Source organism: Hypomesus transpacificus, chromosome 12 (genome assembly GCF_021917145.1).
Source record: "Hypomesus transpacificus isolate Combined female chromosome 12, fHypTra1, whole genome shotgun sequence".
Lineage (NCBI taxonomy): Eukaryota > Metazoa > Chordata > Actinopteri > Osmeriformes > Osmeridae > Hypomesus > Hypomesus transpacificus.
The window spans coordinates 4,868,644-4,891,496 of record NC_061071.1 but is presented as its reverse complement, the minus strand read 5'-3'; the positions used below and the strand labels follow the sequence as shown (position 1 = coordinate 4,891,496).

The 22,853-nt window shown below is 44.7% G+C and overlaps 1 protein-coding gene across 4 annotated transcripts in view; it reads left to right on the top strand.

Annotated features, from left to right (window-relative positions):
- LOC124474355 (collagen alpha-1(XVIII) chain-like) overlaps nucleotides 1-22,853 on the top strand; it is a 42,163-nt gene that overhangs the window by 15,880 nt on the left and 3,430 nt on the right. For 3 of the 4 annotated variants that reach the window (XM_047030384.1, XM_047030383.1, XM_047030382.1), the window contains exons 2-40: nucleotides 3,863-4,269; nucleotides 4,512-4,646; nucleotides 5,483-5,563; nucleotides 5,692-5,748; nucleotides 5,950-6,025; nucleotides 6,466-6,522; nucleotides 7,001-7,158; nucleotides 7,279-7,296; nucleotides 7,527-7,733; nucleotides 7,883-7,909; nucleotides 8,066-8,128; nucleotides 8,260-8,343; nucleotides 8,557-8,607; nucleotides 8,789-8,923; nucleotides 9,482-9,535; nucleotides 9,653-9,694; nucleotides 10,391-10,474; nucleotides 10,970-11,101; nucleotides 11,249-11,314; nucleotides 11,395-11,421; nucleotides 11,534-11,632; nucleotides 11,720-11,755; nucleotides 11,971-12,057; nucleotides 12,272-12,307; nucleotides 12,554-12,613; nucleotides 12,854-12,931; nucleotides 13,012-13,047; nucleotides 13,246-13,299; nucleotides 13,580-13,651; nucleotides 13,923-13,982; nucleotides 14,211-14,241; nucleotides 14,508-14,561; nucleotides 14,654-14,688; nucleotides 20,979-21,095; nucleotides 21,211-21,367; nucleotides 21,585-21,649; nucleotides 21,754-21,882; nucleotides 22,067-22,099; nucleotides 22,363-22,833. In XM_047030384.1, coding sequence (XP_046886340.1) covers nucleotides 3,863-4,269; nucleotides 4,512-4,646; nucleotides 5,483-5,563; nucleotides 5,692-5,748; nucleotides 5,950-6,025; nucleotides 6,466-6,522; nucleotides 7,001-7,158; nucleotides 7,279-7,296; nucleotides 7,527-7,733; nucleotides 7,883-7,909; nucleotides 8,066-8,128; nucleotides 8,260-8,343; nucleotides 8,557-8,607; nucleotides 8,789-8,923; nucleotides 9,482-9,535; nucleotides 9,653-9,694; nucleotides 10,391-10,474; nucleotides 10,970-11,101; nucleotides 11,249-11,314; nucleotides 11,395-11,421; nucleotides 11,534-11,632; nucleotides 11,720-11,755; nucleotides 11,971-12,057; nucleotides 12,272-12,307; nucleotides 12,554-12,613; nucleotides 12,854-12,931; nucleotides 13,012-13,047; nucleotides 13,246-13,299; nucleotides 13,580-13,651; nucleotides 13,923-13,982; nucleotides 14,211-14,241; nucleotides 14,508-14,561; nucleotides 14,654-14,688; nucleotides 20,979-21,095; nucleotides 21,211-21,367; nucleotides 21,585-21,649; nucleotides 21,754-21,882; nucleotides 22,067-22,099; nucleotides 22,363-22,833 — 3,671 coding nt within the window. The remainder of the gene's footprint in view (nucleotides 1-3,862; nucleotides 4,270-4,511; nucleotides 4,647-5,482; nucleotides 5,564-5,691; nucleotides 5,749-5,949; nucleotides 6,026-6,465; nucleotides 6,523-7,000; nucleotides 7,159-7,278; nucleotides 7,297-7,526; nucleotides 7,734-7,882; nucleotides 7,910-8,065; nucleotides 8,129-8,259; nucleotides 8,344-8,556; nucleotides 8,608-8,788; nucleotides 8,924-9,481; nucleotides 9,536-9,652; nucleotides 9,695-10,390; nucleotides 10,475-10,969; nucleotides 11,102-11,248; nucleotides 11,315-11,394; nucleotides 11,422-11,533; nucleotides 11,633-11,719; nucleotides 11,756-11,970; nucleotides 12,058-12,271; nucleotides 12,308-12,553; nucleotides 12,614-12,853; nucleotides 12,932-13,011; nucleotides 13,048-13,245; nucleotides 13,300-13,579; nucleotides 13,652-13,922; nucleotides 13,983-14,210; nucleotides 14,242-14,507; nucleotides 14,562-14,653; nucleotides 14,689-20,978; nucleotides 21,096-21,210; nucleotides 21,368-21,584; nucleotides 21,650-21,753; nucleotides 21,883-22,066; nucleotides 22,100-22,362; nucleotides 22,834-22,853) is intronic. The other variant, XM_047030381.1, reaches the window with a different exon arrangement.

The following is a 22,853-nucleotide window of genomic DNA, read 5'->3' as shown; positions in this document are numbered from 1 at the left end:
GGGTGGGAGTCATGGAATTCCTGGTCTGAGTGAGGCCTCTCAGCATCACATACAATGGTTCCACAGCTGTCTAGCTGTCTGTAGCAGGATGATAGGCTGTCACATGTTGTCATCCACAAGTGCAACTGATTGATTTGCTTCCTACTGTGATCGAGATATTTATGTCACTGAGAGGTCATGTAGCACTGTAATATAATTTATTGTCTACCATGCCTGGTAGCTGAGTTGTGGTTACTCTGTGATGTGGCAAGGAAACACAGTCCGTTTCGTGACTCTGACCACCAAAATACTGTAGAACTATCCATCTCTGATCCTTGATCTTCTGCTGTATTTTATTCATGCACTATTTGTACGTTGCCTTGAAAAAAGCGTCTTCTAACTGAATCAAATGTAACGTAACACCGTGCAGGCATGGTGTGTCAGGCAGAGAGCCATTTTAGTGCCATTTGGAGAGTATTACTCTGACTGTAGTGTTTTGCAGCGCTGACACATCAAACAGCAATGCAGAGTTCAATTCCCCCCCGATGTCCAAGTATGGGCAAGCTCTCCCAACCCAACTCTCCCTCACATACAGTACTGTAAGTGTGTGTCTGTGCCTTGGGGAACCAGCTCTACTTCAGTAATAAGTTGTTGCAGCGCATATGTCAATCTGGAACTCAACTCAAGGGAAGGGAACTGCAGGTCAGTCTAAGTCATTAAAGCACAGACAAAGTCAAAATAGTGTTTGAGGAGTGTTGACATTTGTTGTGGTTTGGCAATCTTGGTAAATCGCGGATCTTTAGTTAGAGTGTTCCCATTAACATGGTTAAATTCACAGTGTTGACAGAGGCCATCTTAAAATATTTGGCTTGAGCGGTACCATTAGCATGTACTATAGGGTTCTACCCAGCTGCCAACCAGGCCCAAATGGGCAGATTTCATTGGAGAGGCCTGGTGTGTGTTCTCCCTATGATCTCTCTGTCATATTTAATTGCCCATGGACTCAGTGGTGCCAAACATGAATTAAGGGCTGACCTAAGAACAAAGAGCTGTGCATGTGACAGCTGCTTCACCTCTGTCAGCAGTGTTCACTGACGGGCTCGAGTTCTGGCCCAGTTTACACACACACATGCACACACACACACACATGCACACACACACACATACGCGCACACTCATTATTCGGAAGCGCTCAACCCGCTAAGTGCTCTTCCATAGGGGTCACAGCTGGGGGTTTCCATAGTTGAACCCATTGACTTTTTAGCATCGGAGACAGGTGGTTTTCTCTTAGTGCTAGATACTGGATGTATGTGTATTTTAAAAAAAAATTGTTTGCATGGCTTAAATATATTGTAAGAATTCTCAGTTCAATCTACTAAACTCCTACTGTTGAATCATCATTTTGGTACATATGCAGCAAATGTTAAAGCACTGCAACATCCATTTTGGCTGGAATGCTTTTATCACATCTGTAATCTCTGCATGCAAAGCTCCTCCTGAACAGCTGTGATTGGTTACAGTCTGCGAGTGGTCGTTAGCTCGTGTCCCTAGCCGATCAGGATGTTTCAACTGGCAAGCCCTGTTGGCCGAGAGCAGGCATTAGGGACCTTGGCTTGGAGGAACTCACTGAATTCCAATGTGGTTCCCTGTTCCCATGGACACACGCACACATTAACACAAACACACACGCACACATACACACACACACACTCACCAGTGTCTGGAAGCACAGTCAGTTACACTTATGCACACATACATGGCCACACATGCTGACTCACACAAACTAGCTTCTTATGTTTCATTCATTCATGAATTATTTTAGCTTTTTTCATTCAAATGGGTATAACTTGATTGTGAGTTATCTTTATACACAGCTCTCAGCTGTGTCTGTGTTGTCAGATTGACCAATAGCAGGTGCATTAACATGAGATCCTGACTCCCACTCAACCCAATACCTTTTCTAATCGTCTGAAATCTCTGAGGATCTTTGGCTAAGCTTCAGTTGACATATAGATTCAGAAAACATAACATAATAAGGCTTTGTGTGGGTCTGTGTGTGTGAGTGTGTGAGTGTGTGTGTGTGTGTGTGTGTGTGTGTGTGTGTGTGTGTGTGTGTGTGTGTGTGTGTGTGTGTGTGTGCACAGTATATATGTATGTGTGTGTGTTTGTAAAGAGAGCAACAGTCTGGTGTTGGTGTGTGAAAACATATGTTTTGAATTTGTGCCAGCTCATGTTGTCCAGTTAAGTGTTTACTTCCGTAGCCTGGGACTCACATCCCGAAAGTCAGGAACAACCCAGACAATTTCTCTCTCTGTACCAGAGGTATAAACATTTTAACATGTTTTTGGGGCGTCCTGAGATCCTGCATCAATGGGATTACGTTAGCTAATGTCCAGGATGGTGTAACTGTTGGATAGCTGTCAGTTTTGACTGACCAATAAAGAGAGATAAAAATCTCTCTCTCTTTCTCACACACCCGCACACATATCACACCCACTGTGCAATGGAACAAATGATTACTGATAGATCTTATGACCCGGAAGAGGATCCGGTCTCGTTCTATCTGTCCCTGGACAGTCCTGTTCTGTCTATGGAGAAGCGTTTGGTTCCCTGGAGGTGTAATTTCATGTGAACGTTATGGGTCTCTAGTAGCTCTTGCATGTTTCCCTGTAGGCTATTTTAGTGTATGGGAACTGGGACTCTCTGCAGTGTTTCCGTGCGATGGTAATTAGAGGCAGACCAGGCCTCAGAGGGATGGAAACTTCCAGCAGAAGACTGGAGATGTACACATTGTCTGGAGATGTACACATTGTCTGGAGATATAGACAGTCTAGAGATATGGAGTTAGTGTGGAGATACAGACATTGGCCGGGTTTCCCAGATTTGTTAAGAAGCTCTTAACGCTAAGATCTTCTTAAGAACGTTCTAAGAGCGTTCTAGAGCGCCTTTAGAAGCGCTCTTAGCCTTAAGAGCTTCTTAATGAATCTGTGAAACCCGGCGATTGTCTGGAGATGTGGAGTTAGTCTGGAGATACAGACATTGTCTCTCGATGTAGACATATTCTAGAGATATGAAGTTAATCTGCAGATGTAGACATAGTCTAGAGATACAATAGTCTGGAGATGTAGATACAGTCTGGAGTTAGTCAATAGAGACTTTTAAAATGCCTAAAAAGATATTCTGTGACACACGTGAATGATAACAACTACTTGAATCCCATCCTGGTGGTTGTTTCTGGTTACTCATTGACCAAGTGTCCCTTCCAGTCAGAACTGTATTTTCAGCATACCTTTCTATAAATAAGTAATATTAGAGGTTAACATTTATGCTAGTGTAGGACTGTGGTTAGGCCAGGTGGTCTTGGCTAAGAAACTAACCAACTGACAGGGCTGCCTAACTTGCTGCAACTGCACTCTGACCTTTGACCTTGCTACTCTATGCCCTCCGTGACTGATCCCTGTGATCTGAGCTGACCAAACGAGTAAAAGCTAATGACAAAGTTGAGAATAAATGAATATTGTCAATCATTGCTTTGCTTTATGACATACCTCAGTGTCAACAGATCACTACACAATATGGTAAAAGGATGTGGACATCTGACCCTTGCAACTATATGAGCTTGTTAGACATCCCTCCAAAACCATGGGCATCATGGAAATGCCAACCCCATTCCCCACCTTCTCCTCCACAAAATTTGACACGTATACCATTGGCCATATATTTCAGCTTATCGAATGTTTTGGATGTTGCCCCTTCCTACGAAGTCAAAGATGAGTTTTGTTTTCACGATCCTAAGTTTTCACAAACCAACTAGAGTACTTCCTCCGTGTGAGTCCTGACACCCGGTCTTCTCCCCTTCTCCCCCTAACCTTAACCCTTGCAGAGGAGAGTGGCGTGTCGCTGCTTCAGCTGATTGGCGACCCGCCCCCTGATCAAATCAGCAGGATCTATGGCCCAGGTGGTCTCCCGGCATATGTGTTCGGCCATGACGCCGCGGCAGGCCAACTCGCCTTGGCCCACTTCTCCAGCCCCTTCTACCGCCACTTCTCGCTGCTCTTCCACGTGAAGCCCGACACCGCCAAGCCCGCCGTGTTGTTCTCCATCACAGACCATTTACAGAAGTTCATGTACGTGGGCGTGAAGCTAAGCACCGTGGAGAGGGGCAGGCAGAAGCTGCTGTTCTTCTACACCGAGCCTGACTCTGACGCCTCGTACCAGGCTGCCAGCTTCGACCTGCCCCCCCTGGAGGGCGTCTGGACCCGGTTCTCATTGGCTGTCACTGACGACCAAGTAAATACATTTTTTTTCTTCATTTTGTAATCTGATCTAAACTCAGTTAGAATAAATGGCAAGGATGGACAGTAGTTCGGCTGGAGCTATGTTTTTTTTTACAGTTTATTCAGAAAGATTGCCAACGAGAGAGGGAGAACAGTCAAGAGAGTTTCAGGCCAGGAGTCAGGACCAAATGTGGGATTAGAATCATGTACTCTCGGTATTAATCCATGTATGTTTATACTCTGTACCCTGCACAGGTGTCCTTCTACGTGGGCTGCGATGCGACACCCCAGGTGGTGAAGTTTGAGCGCTCACCTGACGACATGGAGCTGGACGGGAAGGCAGGCGTCTTTGTGGGTCAGGCTGGTGGGGCCGACCCTGACAAGTTCCTGGTACGGTGTCCATGTTGTGTGTGCGTGTGCTTGAGCGTGTTTAAGAGTTAAGAGTAAATCTTGTTTAATGGTCCCCTTAGGGGCTTCAGCAAGGTATGTGTCCGGGTCACTGCCACCAGAGTCCATTGACGACCCTCCCCTCCGCAAATCTATGAACTGACTTTTCAACTCTGACCTTGCAGAAAATCAGTGACCCATCTGACAACATGTGATGGTCACATGGAATTTGACCTATGCAGACCATTTGTGTGTGTGTGTGTGTTTGTTGGGGATTTTGCCAGAATGCAGTTTCAAATGAATTTGTTTTATTATTTCGTTCATTGTCATTTCTCATACCTCAGGAATCAGTCTTTGACACCATAGATCATTTTTCATCCAATCATACTTTCCCCATGAGATCACATGTTAAAGTGGTTTATTATACAGCATGTCAACCCTTTGTCTACCCTCAGTACCAACAGTCCGACAGTAGCAGATCTCTTCCAGACCTGCTCCAGAACCAGTCTAAAAGAGAGAGGCAGGCACAGCTGTTGTTGTTCTAGCCAATATGATGGAGTGTTCTCTTCCTGTTCTTTTTGTTATTCTTTCCATCTCCTGAAGAAGCAGGGTGTTGGTGTGTGTGTGTGTGTATGGGGGGGGTATGTAATTTCAGAACAGCTGAAATTCCAGGTTTTGGCGTTACTAAATCCACATATGATACACAGTAGTATTCCAAAATGTGTTAATTTCGTGTTTGTGTACACATCTGTAAAATAATCTTTGCGTTAAATACAGTATTTGTGTGTGTGTTTTTGCATGTGTGTGTGCATGTGTGTTTGTCTGTGTACGTCTTATAGGGAGAAATAGCTGACTTGAAAGTTGTGGGGAACCCCTCAGCAGCTGAAAGACTCTGTGAAGACGACGACGATTCTGATGCTGTGAGTGTTAACATGTTGTTTACTCGTTGTTTAAATGTCGTTCAGCTAGTTATGCGCCTGATTGCGAGGATGGATACGGTTTTCAGAATTCAGATATTTGTCTAATTAAATCAACAACTCTCTCTCAGGCCTCTGGAGACTATGGTAGTGGAGCAGGAGATGGATCAAAGACTGACCAAACAAAGGTATCTCTTTTTTCATATTATGTGAATATGAATAATATGAATATGAATAATGGATGTATATATAGCTGTTGAACCATCTTCTCTTTTGGTCAAATACTGTCAAACACTCTCTGTGTAATTGATTTACTTTACCCACTCCAAATTGCAGTAATGAAAGTTTGAAATGAAAGTTTAATCAACCTCATGTATCTATGCTGACAGGTCACTTCTTCATCCCCCAAGCCTGTCCCAGAGCCCCCTCTGACATCATCAAAGGGAGCCCGGGTCACAGAGACAGGTGGGTGGATATGTGCTGTTTCTGATGACATATTCCATGACTGCATTCGTTTTATGTGTCTGTTTGACTGTGTATGGAATTTTCCATGGTGGCAATGATAGAACCAACTTCACAGAAGGTTGTTAAGTTCACCTCGCCTCCAAAGCCAACACAAACTCTTGTTGAAACAATCTGTCAAACAGGTATACGCTCGTAAACCTACCAGTCTAGACTTGAAAAACTCTCTCTGCCCCTCTCTTATTCTCCCTCCACTGAACACCTCCCCCTTGTGGACAATGCAGTATAATGCACTTTTCTTTGCCAGGGAATGACGTTGAACTTTGTGTTAGTGATAAAGCAGATACTGACAGATATAGGTTTGTTTTATTGTGTTAAGTGTACACATTGCAGACATATTGTATACATTTGTTTGTTGTTGTTATTGCTATCGTTGACACCAGCTGGCCGGAACCGTCAGCCTTCAGTAGAGTCCAGAACCACATCCCCAGGTCCCCAAGGTGGGTGACCAACCAAAGCTGGACCGGATCACTCGCCCTCTAAATATGTGTTGATTGGTTTACTGGTCCCGGTGACTTTGAGCCATCCTACACCTGATAGGATGAGCTGATTGGATGGATTTCCGTTGCTCACTGTATGTCTCTGCTCATACCAAGCCGTGTGCATGCCTTGTGTCATGGCTTTGGGGCCTCGTCTTGTTTTCTGGGGATCAGAAACGGATTGGAGGTGGGATAAGGCACAGTGCCAAAGAGATTGATGGTTTGGATTTGAGAAGATTGCTTGGTGTGCTCATCCTCGCTGACGGACGATGAAGATAATGGTGGTAGTAATGGTGGTAGGGCTGCTGTTGCTGGTGTGGAGGATGATGATGTCTTTGATGGTAAAGATGATAAGGATGATGATAAGGATGTGATGATTAAGATAAGGAAGAGATAGCAGACCTCTCCACTGGTTTCCTCCGTCTGTGTCTCCACCAAGGTCCCTCTGGTGGGAGGGGGGAGAAGGGGGACAGAGGAGAGAAGGGAGGCAAAGGGGACCAGGGCCCCCCGGGGCCGAAGGGTGACTCAGGGACACGTTTCAGCTCTGGATCTGGCTCCTTATCTCAGGGAGGAGGAGGAGGAGAACGAGGAGAAAAGGTAGGGTTTTCTACAAAAGCATGCTTCCTGTGTATGTGTGGCGTCCGTTTATGTGATTGAAGTTTCTGCCTTTCTATGTCCGCCTGATTTTCATGTGTCTTTTTCTCATTTGTTCAACAGGGAGACAGAGGGATTAAGGTTGGTTTGATTTACTGTACATTCATGACAGTTGATGTTAGTGCCTAACGACTCTTCATTCACCGTATTAAGAGTTGCATGTTGCAATACTATCTGCTAACACTGTCAAGTATGTGCGTGCACTTCATATCAGTGAAATCAATAGATCAGTTCCATATAAACCAATTGTTTGATGTATAAAATACTGAAGGTAATTGATCACTGACCAATATCTGCTCATCTCCCCTCAGGGAGCCTCAGGGTTTGGATACCCTGGAAACAAGGGTGATCGTGGCTCCCCAGGTTCCCCCGGCCCCCCTGGGCCCCCAGGCCCAGCCGCCCAGGTAGTGAGGCTGGGGGATGGGTCAGTGGTTCAGCCGATATCCGGGCCCCAAGGGCCGATGGGACCGCCAGGGGTGGAGGGAACACAAGGACCGCCTGGACCAGAGGGAGAAGCAGTGAGTAGCCATCTTAGCCATCTTTGATCTGAGTTGGAGGGAGAAATAGTCCGTAGCCATTTTGTATTTGTTCTGGAGCGAGAAGCAGCCATTTTGTGTTAATAATATGTATATATTATATGAACATCTCAATGCATCTTATTCTCCAGGGTGACCCAGGAGAAGATGGGAAAACAGTGAGTATTATTTCACAAAACTCACTTCATACTTTTTTTAACAGTTAGTCACTGTAGTGGTGGTCAGTTGTGCTACATGACTAACATTAAGCCATGTTTCTCACCACTTCACAAACCACCCCCTCCTCCTTTTCCACCTCCTCCTCTTCCTCTCAGGGCCCAGCTGGACCGAGAGGTTTCCCAGGAACACCAGGAATCCCTGGAATCAAAGGACCCAAGGTAAAATAGGGCAAATAGGTGGATGAACATACAGAGGTTTCTGGATTTTATTCACTGGATCTGTCTTCAGTCCTTTTGGATACATAGGTTTGTGTCTTCTGGTGACTGCTTGACCCTTATGTTTCTGTCAGGGAGATCGTGGGGAGGGTCACCCAGGCCTCCGCGGGCCCCCCGGTCCACCTGGCCCCCCAGGACCCGCCACAGGAGATCACCCTGTGAGTCAGACAGTCAATGGTCGTCATACTGTGACCATTCAACTCATTGATCAATCAACTTATCAGTCTATCAATTACAATATACTGTACATTCACAGCTTACTGTTCAACATTGTGTGCCTGACAGGTTTGATTTGAACGTACTTTTGACAGTACTTAAATAACATATATTAACCCACCTTCCTTTGTCTTCCTGTGTTTTCTTCTACACAGACATTTGTGGACATGGAAGGTTCTGGGTTCCCTGATCTGGAGAGGTTTAGGGTATGTCCAAAGTGACGTCTAACTATTATATTCATGCATTGCATTAAATTGGAGATATTCTAAATTTGAAATGGTTTCTGGCCTCTCTTACGCTTGCCATCTCAAATCATCTCAAATCAACGACTAACCATACTTTGTATAGTCAAAGTTGTGTTGACCCTGACCTGACCTGTGTATCCAGGGTTCTCCTGGTCTTCCTGGCCCCCCTGGCCCCCCAGGCGGACCGTGTTTAAGCACAGGTGCCCCGGGACTCAATGGACAGGTTGCCTTTGGCCCCTCCGGTCCACCGGGACAGGATGGGGTCCCAGGGAGACCGGTAAGAACTTCCCTGCCGTTCTAACTCTGTCTTTCTCTGTCTTTTAATCTGTTTATACTCACATCCCATCACGTGTTAAGGTGTATTTTGTAATATACATTTTACGAACCGTTTAAACATGACACCAGCAGATTGACTGATGTATAGTACACTGGGAAAAATACAATTTCAAAGATAAGATTAAAAAAACGATCAATACAAGAAGTTCTTTGCTTTTCTTTGTAATAAGTAGATACATCTGCCAATGGAACAAATTAAAATTAGCTTCTTCAGCTTTCTTATTCTTTCTTAAAACATCTTAAACAAAATACAAACACTTGAAAACGTGTTTCATCTGAGATATGACTCAAAACAAGATGTTTTCAAGACTCTTACTTCTTCACTTAACGAGATGCAGTGTCTAAAACACGTCCTTTTATCTCACTGAAATGTTCCTTGTTAGAGGATTGTGTTTTATTTTAAGAACATTTCACTAGAGATTTTACATGTACTTTTGGTAAGATTTTGATTTAGTAGTAGGTGTCGGTATTTATTGATTGTTGATGGACTCTGTTTCAGGGTTCCCCAGGGCCACCAGGTAGACCTGGTGCTCCTGGACCAAGAGGAGAGAGGGTGAGAGAGTGTGTCGCTGTCTGCTTCCTGACTGTCTCTCTGTATGATTTTGATCTATTTAGTCTCTATTTTCTCTTCCACTAAGCCTAACTCTCTCCCCATCTCCTTCATCCATAGGGAGAGTCTGGTATTGGCCTGCCAGGGGCGGTGGGAGCGAAGGTGAGATTTGGGATGAATCCAGAGCCGCATTTCAGCCAAGATGGTCTCGCTCACAATTGAGCAGCCATGTTCACTGTTCACTCTATAGCAGATCTCGTCAGTGTGTTTCTATATGTGTGTGTGACTATTCGATTGAGCAGATCTAAGGAATAATCAAATCCAAATTGTATGTGTACTAGTCATACTTTTTACATTCTCTTGTCACAAAAGGCTTAACCGTTGCTTGCAGATGAACACTGATATGCAACCTAAACACAATTCAGAGGCTGTGTTTTTATAGAGCAGGTCTTGGGAACAGGTCTGTATTGAGCAGATCTGGTGAATGTGTTCATACCCTTGTTCTGCCTTCGGGTCACATGACCCAAAGGTTCATAACAAACCATCGTCATGTTTACCCAATTTTACCCAATACAAAAACAAATAAAAATCATTTTCTTTTAACCTTTGGAATGTGGGGGTCTGTGACAGCCAACAGGTTAAAAGAAATTGCTTCACTGTGTTTTTGTATGCGCTAAAGTTGTCGCAATACGACGGTGGGCCACAATTACTGATGGGTCAGAATGACCCGAAGATAACACAAGGGTTATATAGAGCAGATCTGGTCTGATCAGGTCTTTCTTCAGCAGGCAGATCTAGTATGTGTCGCTTCTGCCGCTCATATGTTACACTGTGTCCCTAATGCTGATTTTGTTCTAGCAAAGCTCCTACTCTGCCAGCGACTTTTTCTCCGGTTTGGTGTCTTACTTTAGCCCCTCCTCATCCTCCGGTGATGGGTACCAGGTACTGGTTCTGCTGGGCTCTTCTCTTCTTCTCCTCTCATGGATGCTCTGCATGTTGACCTGATACCATGTCTGGCTGTTTGTCTGGCTGTGAATCTGGCTGGGTGTCTGACTGTAATTCTAACTGTGTTTCTGACTTCTGCATCTGAGTGTTGTCTGTGTCTGCCGGTCTGAATGTGCTGCAGGATGTGTTTGGATTCACAATGACTTACATTTACATTTAGTCATTTAGCAGACGCTCTTATCCAGAGCGACTTACAGTAAGTACAGGGACATTCTCCCCGAGGCAAGTAGTGCCTTGCCCAAGGACACAACGTCATTTGGCGCGGCCAGATTCCTTAACCGCTCAGCCACCTGACTATTTCTCAGAGCCAGTTGGTTTAAACAGTGGAATGACACAGAATATATTCATCAATATGGATGCATAGATGCATACAAACTCTCACTCTCTCTCTACTACCCCAGTGTCTCTGACCTCCTGTGTCTGGACCTTTAGGGTTCTCAAGGCAGTTCTGGTGTGGAAGGTACCCCAGGGGTGGGAGGCCGAGCTGGGCTACCTGGACCTATGGGGCCTGTTGGACCTCCAGGGCCCCCGGGACCCCCTGGACCATCTTACCGTGTGGGCACTGTAAGGATTATCACTAATCTACATGGATGGATGGATGAAGGGGTGGATGGATGGATGGATGGATATATTGGTAAATCAATAATGCTGTGTCCCGGTCATGTATTGACCAGGAGTCAATGTCAACGTGTATACATTTTCTTTTTGCAGCACGACATGGAAGGTTCCAGTGTGGTCAGTGGTGTTCAAGGAGTGATCGGAATACCAGGACCCCAGGTATCTGTCGAGTGTCACACATACAACACACACACCCACGCACAAACACACCCAGTCATTAAACAACTGCTTTGTTTCAGGGTCCGCCTGGTGTTGCTGGTCTGCCGGTAGGAACCCATTGAACCCATTGAACCGATCAAATGAGCTGAATGACAACATTTGCAATTACCTGGAGACTGTTACTGATCCTCTCTCGTGTCTCCTCCCCTTCCTCATTAGGGAAGACCTGGATTCCCAGGGATTTCAGGGGAGAAGGGAAGTGAAGGACCTCGAGGCCGGGACGGGACTCCTGGATTAGATGGATTCCCAGGAAAATGGGTAGGAGTAATATCGCTTTCCTAGTCCCACTGCCTGAGATTATCATGGGAGGCTGTGTTTTTCATGAACTCTCGTCGCTTCCAACAGGGCGAAAAGGGAGAAAGGGGAGTGAAAGGGAATGTGGTAAGTTCATATTTGCTGAGCATCAATTTTATAAACATAAAATGTGTTTTTTTACTGATTAAGAATAATTCAAAATATAATTCTTATTGTCAATAGACAATTCTTGATTGTCCACTTGGACAAATGGGGCTATTTTCGAGATAGATTCTCTCTTCTGAGATACTGTGAGGGTAGAATGAGGGATGTCTCTGTCCTGCTCTGTGCGTTTGGTGTAGGGTTTGCCTGGACGGGCGGGAGGACCTCCTGGGCCCCCTGGATCCCCTGGCCCCCCAGGAGAGATCATCTACAGAACCTCAGACAGTGTGAGTGTAGCTACGCATGCGCAGATAAATACACACACACACACACCTACTCACCTGTGTTTGGGTCTCTCTGAAGTACAATGGAGTTAATTCCAGTGGAGGACAGCAGATGAGAATCCATTCAGCACTCATTCATGCTTTTGTATTGTTTTGTCACTGTGGTGCTCAATGATGATGAATGACAATGCGTTGTGACACCTGTTATCTCTGTCAGGATGGAGTTGGTGTCCCTGGCAGAGCAGGTTTCCCAGTAAGTATTACCACATTTGAACCAACCAATCCCAAACTTTGTGTTTTTAACTGTGTATCATCAACTGTTGCAATGCTTGATCATACACACATATTGTTATTGTCTCTTTCTCTCCCCTGTCTCTCTCTCACTCTCTCTCTCGGACTCATATACACACCCTTCACTTCTCCCCACCACAGAGAGTTAGATAATAACTCAAATACCCTTCATTTTATGACTGATAATAATGTCTCTGTTTCTCAACAGGGGCCCATGGGACCCAAGGGAGACAGAGGGGAGCCAGGACAGCCTGGTTATGATTCTAAGGTACAGCAGGGGCTGGATTTGACCATAATCGGAATATAATCGTAAAACCCAGCCTGGTCTGATTTAGTCTAGTTTAATTAGCCTATCCTAGGTTGGCTCAGTTGAGTTTATTTTGTTTTAATTCGGTTTATGTTGGCACACGATATATCTTATCGTATCTTAGCCTAGCTTTACCCAGCCTAGTTTATCCTCAGCTAGCCTGGCCTAGCCTCTGACATGGTTTCTGCTGCACCTCCCCAGGGCCAGAAGGGGGAGCCTGGTGTGATCCTGGACAGTAATGGAATACCCCGCTATCTTGGGGGAACCGGAGGAGAACGGGTCAGAACCACACCACCTGTTTGGCGAAGACAAATGATTGTACTGTATTACTTTATTTTAGTGTGTGTGTGTGTTTGTAGGGAGAGAGTGGCCCCCCTGGACCTGAAGGACCTCCTGTAAGTACTGAGGTGTTATCTTCACATGTTGTGTTCATTTCTTCTACAAGCACACTAAACTCTCAAACACTCTGCAGTACCACTGAATGGTCACCCAGTGTCCTTTATCTACCAAAAGTCTTCTCTGTGGGATTGGCCAAGCAGGATGTAGGTATTGTGATAGTTCTCACTAGGCGTCTTTTGGTTGTGTTCCTGTAGGGTTTGCCTGGTACTAATGGACTAAAGGGAGAGATAGGAATTCCTGGCCGACCAGTGAGTAAACTACACTTACTACATTCAGACCATTTATCTATACTCATAAAAATATCTATCCATAATATTACTTGAATTGATATCAACTGTACCATTGGAACCATTTGGGTTATAAGTTGGAATTATTGAAATAAATTCTGTACAAAACACAGTCCTCTGATGACAGTTGTTACGGTCAGTTCATGTTCATACATTATGTCTTCCTTCGTGTTGGTCATCATACAGGCCACTGGTGTGGTTGTATCTTCTCGATAGTTTTGTAATTCTGTGTGGGTTGTAGGGTCGTCCGGGACTCAATGGTGACAGGGGAGAGAAAGGCGACTCAGGTTCAGGTACAGGATACGGTTACCCAGTAAGTATGGCCCCTCCGATTGGTAAGTTCAGTGGTAAAGTTGCTGTGATTGGACGGTTGCCACAGGTCTTAAACACTCACCAGGAAGTACACCTCATTGTCAGAGATTGATCAAACATGAGCCCAGGGAAATCTAAATGCCTTGCATTATGACTGAACTGATCTGAGAAGGAAATATTGGCTGAGTATGAATTTAAAATGTGTGTACACTCTTCAAGTATAAATGAGCCATTATAATTCCTATACTAATGTGTTTGTGTTTGTCTCCTAGGGTCTTCCTGGCCCCCCAGGCCCCCCTGGCCCCCCTGGTCCTGCTGTGTCTGCAGAAGGGGTCAGTAATACCAAACAACATCTGCTCTGCTAAAATTCAGCAAAAGCACACAAACACAACCAACCTTTTATACAATGTTACCTTCTCCCAAGCAGTTCTTGGAAATAATACAATTTGAACCTGCATGCTAGAAAAAAGATGAAATGCACTGCAACAGTGACATGTCCAAGTAAATATACATATGTTGATTGACGTAATGTGTTCCCTTGCACTCTCTTCTCTTTCCAGAGGTATGGTGATATTTCACAGTATTATCCCGGTGAGTCTGCCGCCCATGGCCAGTGTGTGACAGACCTGCAGACCTATTGTATACTAACACAAACACCCAATGTGTAGCATTCATAGGCCTAGTAGATAATGTTGGAAAAGGTCTGGACCACGGTATTGATAGGCTCAGTAATGATATATGTTGTCTCTAACATGTAACGTAAAAGTTCCACTAGACCTAGTACTGTACATAGGGTTTGTGTACTGTAGATAAATGGCGAGTGCTAATATAGTCATCTGGTCACTCTTTTTCACCAGCCTCTAAAGGAGACAAAGGAGACAGAGGAAATCCAGGAATACCTGGGACACCAGGTAAACACACACACACACACTCAGTGGTGTGGAGAGTACCACTAGTATATTGTTCCATATTGCAGTTTGTCAATATGATATCTCCATCGCAGGACTTACCTCCAACTTTGACATCTACACCTTCAAGGTAAGCATCAGCCACACTACCTTGGCCTCTTCATAACTTATTTTTGTATTCAAAATTCAAGCATTTAGGTACGCCCCTGTGTACAGTTACAAAATACATAAAAAAAAGAAAAACAATATACACATAGAAGATAGTCATTAACAGCTATGATTATCAAAATGAATGAAGTTAATGACTGCTCTTGAAAATATAACACATACTAAATGAACAAATGTATAAATACTGTTTTATAAAAGCTGAGTATTTGAAATATGAATAAAGTTCTAGAATATTAATATTCTAGAACTTTATCAATTGATAGTTATGGATATTCTAAATGTGAGGTAGCACACTTAACAGATGAGTTGAAAACCCGGTTACAGCCCAGGGGCCCGTTCTTCGCTAACTTGGTTGGATTTAATTATTTGATTTTTCATGATCTTGGATTGTTTGGTAGCATGACGTGGTCATACTCTAATGGCCGGGTTTCCCAGATTCGTTAAGAAGCTCTAGTTCTAAGAACGCTCTAGAACGCTCTTAGAACGCTCCTAAGAAGCTCTTAGCGTTAAAAGCTTCTTAACAAATCTGGGAAACCCGGCCAATTCTAGTCAGAACATGAGTCTGAAACCGCTCTGTTGGGCTGTGAGTATGGGGCGTGTTTCAACCGAACCCGGAAAAAAATGTCTCTTTGCTAAATTGGATAGACCTGCAACCAATCAGAGCAACGTATTATGCTGCCCTGACAATTTGATTGGTCCGAACAGCTCTTGTTCGGACATCGTTTTTCCCAAAACTAGCGACCCCAGACCCAACTTCCCGACCACATTTTCTTGTGGGCGGGGCTTAGTTCGGCTGGCACCCAGGCTATAATTGTTCGGTTCTTCGATTCTCATTCTGGACTTGCTGTCATAGTGCTTTATCTTAAACCTGCTCGGGAGCAGGCTTATTTTATGTAAACAAGATTTGATTGCGGCTTTATACGCAGAGGCGATACAGGAAGTCTGACACAGCCATGTCTTGTCAATTTTTACGACAACAACCTGTTGCGGAAGGCAAGGGCGGCGCTAGGGAGGGGCTAGCAGGTGCTTCAGCACCCCCAAGAAAGACCAAAGCACCCCCATAGCACCCCCCAAAATATTGCTAACTTATTAATAGTATTCAGGCCATCGGGAGAATTCACGGTGGGCTGCTCTGCCTGCTCATGAATTGGTCCAGCAGATCGCCTGCTTTCTCTTTGTTTTTTTCACACACCGAATAAAACGATATGTGTTAAGTTACTATGTGACTGATAACTAAGCTAATAGGCTACACTAGGTTTTAATCTAAATAAACGCATGATCAGATTGGTGGATTAAAAAGTGCCGTTTTCAGTTGTCGCGCATGCTCTCTTTCTCAAACACCAGTGCGTACCAAATTTGTTGCCACGGAGACAACCCTAAACAATCATGTATTGTTGTGGAGTTAGCAAGATTAAGTTGATGCAAAAATAATTAAATGGATGGGAAAAAGATGCCAGGAGGAACTGAAAAAGCCAGGTAAGAAAGATCTGTCACTTTATAAATCTAGGTTCCTGCAAGGGTGGGAAAAATATTTTTTCCCAAAAGCCCTGAATCTTTCAGTTACAAATTCGGGTTGTAATTTTTCGGAAAATATTACAATATGAGTCCAACGAAATGTTTATATTAGCCTACAGAAAGCAAAAAAAAACTATTTTGCACAGAAATTAATGCAAAAAAAAGCGAATTCACCTCGCATCAAAACCTTGACTAGGTTCAGGTTAAGCCCCGATTGTTCAACGTATGGCTCGGCCCCTGGTGGGGGATGGGCTGGCTTTGGCCATTACACTGCCGGGCTGAAAATGGGTCCCACTCCGGCCCAAGCAGCCCTGATATTATTTACAGACCCTGTTTAGACATTCTCTGCTATTTATATATAATATATAGAATTGCGCAGCTCCCCCTGTCAATGATCTAGCACCCCCTTAGCACCTGCATTAAAAATTATCTGGTGCCGCCCCTGGCGGAAGGTGAAAGGATAATAAGCAGAATTTAACATGAACCCGAATTAATCATTGCGTGGTATTTTCTCTTGAGGGTGTCATTTACATAATTAATTTGTTGGAACTGTTGATTTGAGTGGGTTCATATGCTCTCATACAGTAATCTGATTGGACGTTATGTTTTGCTGTATGGTATAAAAGCACGCGTGCACAATAAATGTTTGTTCCTCTTTCCGGTCAAGTAATTCCGTTGGCGATGTGTCACTTATTCCTCCGTACATGTGTAGATAAGTAAACCGGTTATCCTACCCTAAGATGTACATTGCAACAGGTTATGGGCCCAGGCGGGACGTTGGAAACCGATGGAGCAGGTTATGCTTTGACGGAGATTAAAATAATTATGAGATATGGGAAACAAAGTTGACATCCATCAAATGGATGTCAAGACAGCTTATCTTAATGCTCCTATAGATTGTGATGTTTACATAGAGCTACCAGAAGGCTTTGAAGTCAAATCAGAGGCGGGTGAAAAACTTGTCAGTAAACTAAACAAGTCACTATATGGTTTGAAACAGTCTGGACGGAATTGGAATAGGGTGTTACACGATCACCTCAGTGAAAATGGATTTACTCAGAATCCAGCAGACAATTGTGTCTACTACAAAGAAACGGGAAATGATAGGATCATACTGATCATCTGGGTTGATGATCTACTCATAGCATCTAGGGACAGTGATTCACTCAATGATGTGAAGAAAATGTTGACAACAAGGTTTAAAATGAAAGATCTTGGAGGACTTAAACACTTTCTAGGCATAGATTTTAACCAGAGTGAGGGAGAGGTAAGAATGAACCAAAAGCAATACATATCAAAAATACTGGAGAAGTTTGGTATGTCAGAGGTCAAGGTCCACCCCATGTGAACAGAAATTAAACTTGGATGGTGATGAGAAACTTTGCGATTCTAGGAGATATCGAGAGGTGATAGGCAGCTTGATTTATGTAATGACATGTACAAGACCAGACCTAAGTTGGATAGTCAGCAAGTTTTCACAGTACCTATCACATGTGATGAGATACTTGAAATGCACAATCAACAAGGAGTTATGCTATGTAAGAAAAGTAAAGAGGCACTGAAACTTGTGGCATATAGTGATGCTGATTAGGCAGCAGACCTGAGGGATAGACACAGTACTACAGGGTATTGTGTAGGTCAGGAGTCAGGTGGCTGAACTGTGAGGAATCAGGCTGGTAATCTGAAGGTCGCCAGTTCGATTCCCGGCCGAGCCCCAAAAAAATGATGTTGTGTCCTTGGGCAAGGCACTTCACCCTACTTGCCTCGGGGGGAATGTTCCTGTAGTTACTGTAAGTCGCTCTGGATAAGAGCGTCTGCTAAATGACTAATGTTAAATGACTAAATGAAAGGATTAAAAGGATCCTGTTGTGTCATGGAAATCAAAGCAGCCAACAGTTGCGTTATCCACATGTGAAGCTGCAGTGTTTCCCACACATAGACTAATGTGTGGCGGTGCGCCACAGAATCAACACCGGCCGCCACACATTGCGTTTCGTAAAACTTTTTTTTATCGCTATTTAGGTTAAAACACGCAGCGTATTCGTTCAGCTGCATTTCCTTTCCCCTGCTCTCCCTCCGTCTCTCTGTCACTCATGCGTCTTTCTCACATATGCACACAGTCACAACGTCAGCACACGTTAGCAACAATGCATACATATGCCGTTCTAGTAAGACCGACAGCTATATCAGCGAGCCTTCAGCATTAGTGCCGTAGCTAAAAGTCGAGGAAAGTTGAGGCTACTTTTCGCTAGGTACCTTACTCACATTTACATTTAGCCATTTAGCAGACGCTCTTATCCAGAGCGACTTACAGTACTCGAAGTTTCCCCTCCGTTCTTTTGGTGAGAAGTCTCAAGAGCTAGCTACTTACCCGGCGTCATGGAGCCGACCAGTTAAATAGTTGTTTAGCACTAGCGTTGCTACATGCCTAATGCAGAAATGATATGTTAGTTGTTGTTAATTTGTTTGGTCTGACAACCCCCACCCCTCCCCGCCACAATTAGATTTCTAATCTGTGGGAAACACTGAGCTGAATATATGGCTTTGGCTGCGACTACTCAGGAATGCCTATACCTTATACAACTATTAAATGGAATGGATAGTAAGTGTAAATATGTGCCAGTCAAAATCTTGGAAAGACAACCAAGGAGCAATTGTCCAAAAACCCTGTAAATTGTCAGAGGTTGTTGATATTCGTTTTCATTTTGTTCGATCAGCACTCAATGATGGCAATATAACCATTGAATATTGCCCAACAGCAGAGATGGTAGCAGATGTTATGACTAACCGTGCATGTCCACTACAGCGGAGCGGAGCGGCGCGGAGCGTCGGCTTCCAATCCATTTTCAATGAAACCGGGCGTTGACGCTCGCGTACGCTCCCACAATGCCCTACACGAGCGTCAACGCCCGGTTTAATTGAAAATGGATTGGAAGCCAGCGCTCCGTGCCGCTCCGCTGTAGTGGACACGCACGGTAAGCCTGCAACAAAGTTTAAGATTGAGCAGTTTAGACATTTTCTTTTTGGAATGTAGCCTAAGCTCCAAAACAAATGTCAAATGTGACATATTGTTTTATTTTTTATTAGAGAGCAGGTGTTGATTTGAGTGGGGGTCATATGCTCTCATACAGTAATCTCATTGGACGTTACGTTTTGCTGTATGGTATATAAGCACGTGCACAATAAATGTTTGTTCCTCTTTCCGAGTAGTAAGTAATTCCGATGGCAATGTGTCACTTATTCCTCCATGCATGTGTAGTAGTGATGGGAAGTTCGGTTCTTTTTACTGATTCGGTTCTTTGAATCTCGTTCAGTAAAATGAACGAATCTTTTTTCGAGTCATTTGTTCATTTCAGGAGGGGGGGGGGGGGGGGGGGGGGGGGGGGGGTTGGGGGCTATACGTCCACTGCAAAGGACGTATAGCCCCTATACGTCCACTGTAGGTTAGTGCATGACATGTGCACCAGCAAATACTATTTCAAAATAAATTCCTGCATTAAAATAATGTATCATGAGTTTGTATGATTTGGTCATGTATTATCACACTAGCATTTAATTATCACGTCAAACACTGCACTAAACTGTAAGTGTAAATGTAGAGTGAAAATAACAAAACCAGTCAGTATGATGACTTGAGCGAATATAATTCATTCACGTCTTACTAAAACAGCGGCCACGCGAAAGGGAATAAGGAAACTGTTTCCTCTACTAAAAAATACAATGCAGGTCACGTGAAAAAAGGATCCAAAGACTCGTAGAAAGACCGAGTCGGGGAAGGAACTAATCATTCGTTTCCTCTAGCTACAGAGCCTATGCAGGTCACGTGAAAAATGATCCAAAGACTCGTAGAAAGACCGAGTCGGGAAAGGAACGAATCGTTCGTTTCCTCTTGCTACAGCCTATACAGGTCACGTGAAAAATGATCCAAAGACTCGTAGAAAGACCGAGTCGGGAAAGGAACGAATCGTTCGTTTCCTCTAGCTACAGAGCCTATGCAGGTCACGTGAAAAATGATCCAAAGACTCGTAGAAAGACCGAGTCGGGAAATGAACGAATCACTCGTTGAGAGGACTCGTTACTCCCGAGTCCTTATAAGGATTCGTTCAAAATGAACGAGTCGTTCACGAACGACACATCACTAATGTGTAGATAAGTAAACCGGTTATCCTACCCTAAGATGTACAACGCAACAGGAACCACATGAAATTATATGACAGTAAAGATGCTAAACAAAATAATTATGAAAATACAAAAACATATAGGCTTATCCTACTGTAATATGCAATCAAACAACTTTCGTGGTCACAATACATTTATTTTATTACCGCTTCTTTTTGCCAGCCCTCTCTCCTAGATTTTGCAGACTTTGAGGTGTTTCCTGGCGTTCTGATTAAATCTTTAAATTCGGAGTAACCTTCAAGCAACCTTGCTCTGTTTGGCTCTTTTGCGGAAAAAAACGGGGCGCTCTTTTTGGCCATGGTGAGCAGGGTTGCTGATCAAGGTTTCTACTATCGACACATACCCTCTTTTAAACAAACACATGAATGGCAATTATTCCAGACAACTCAATCCAGCATTACTAAACAACAGGGGTGCACTGTTCGAAGAACCTAATTAGTCAGATCATGATGAGCAAAATGATGTCATCTTGGATGTGTCATTTGATCTCGGATGTAATAAGCGACGTACGAAGAATGGACCCCAGATGGCTGAGTGTTATGTGTTCTATGTCACCAGAACGAGATGAAGGGGGAGATGGGCATGAAGGGGGAGAAGGGGGAGACAGGCGGGGGAGGGGGCTACTATGACCCTCGCTATGGCTACAGTGGAGGACAGGGATCTCCAGGACCACCGGTAAACCAGAATAACAATTATTTATGCATTTGTCTTTTGTATTCAGTTGGTTGAAAACCTAATATCAGGAGCTGCTGAGCCAATTAGGTTCTTATGACTGATGGTCTGTCCTCAGGGCCCCAAGGGAGAGTCAGTCAGCGGGCCTCCAGGTCCCCAGGGCCCTCCAGGTGTCCCAGGGAGAGGCTATGAAGGGCAGCCTGGGATCCCTGGACTACCTGGACCCCCAGGTCCTCCAGGATCAGCTCTGCCTGGGGCCTACAGACCCTCACAGAGTGAGCTGTGATCACAAGCACACACACAGACACACGTTGGACAGTGACCCGCACACAAACATTGCACACTGTGTGCGCACAAACATTTAAATCACACATGCACACAGACATTGATCTTGCACACACAGGTGAACATTCGTCACACAAACACACACAAGCGTATACACACAAACACTTCTCTGTCTAATGCGGTGACTACTCCTCTTTCCTATTCCAGCCATTAGTATCCCAGGTCCCCCAGGGCCTCCTGGCCCTCCTGGGAACCCTGGCTCCACTAATGGGGTGAGTTAGTTACAACTTTGTCGGATGGATGGATAGATGGATGGATGAACAGATGTTTCCATGGGTGGAAGTATGGGAGGAATGATCTTGTATCTGTCTCCTAGGTGACAGTGCTGCGTTCGTATGACACCATGGCAGCCACGGCCAGAAGGCAGGCGGAGGGGACCCTGGTATACGTCCTGGACCAGACCGATCTTTACCTCAGGGTCAGGGACGGTGTCAGGCAAATACAGGTACACACACCCACACACTGTAAGTCACACGCCAAAAACCCACACATACACTCACACTTAAACACACATCAAACTAAAGGTAGTCTACATGTAGGTTCCAAATACTGCATATACAATTAATTTTATATTAATGCATAGGTATATATGTACTACATGCACTGGTGTTTTTTATTCTCTGTTGCAGCTGGGAGGCTACATCCCTCTGCCCCCTGATCAGGTGAGCCCTTTAAATATCACCATCACTTTACACACAACATTCATACTATATACCACCACATTACACACAACATTCATACTATATACCACCACATTACACACAACATTTATAATATACACCACATTACACACAACATTCATACTATATACCACCACATTAAACACAACATTCATACTATATACCACCACATTACAAATACAATTTTACTATACACCATCACATTACACACAACATTCATCATCATAAACAATCTTCGTTTCCAGGGTAACGAGGTAGCTGCTGTGGAGCCCCCCCCTGTGGTCCACTACGCCCCAGACCCGCCCCCACACTCTGGGACACACCCCTCCTACGGTGGACGGGCCACTGAGGGCCCCCTCAGAGAGGGACAGGGCCAGTTCCCGGTGCTACCCGACCCACGGTACCCCAACCCCAAAAACCCAGAGACAGGATACCCAGAGACAGGATACCCAGAGAGAGGGTACCCTTCACAACCGGACACTAGATACCCATCCCAGCCAGACCCAAGGCACCCCTCCCATGCAGACCCCAGGTACCCTTCCCCCACTGACCCACGCTATCCTAGCTACTCGGACCGGTACCATACGGACAGCAGGCAGCCAGCCCAACCTGCTCAGCCCGAATCCCCCCAATACCCTCCACGCTATCCAGTGACACCCCCAAAGAGACGCCCCGAGCCCCATACCCCCATCCACGACCACACCGCTGGGCAGGCAGTGAGTAGAGACGACAGACG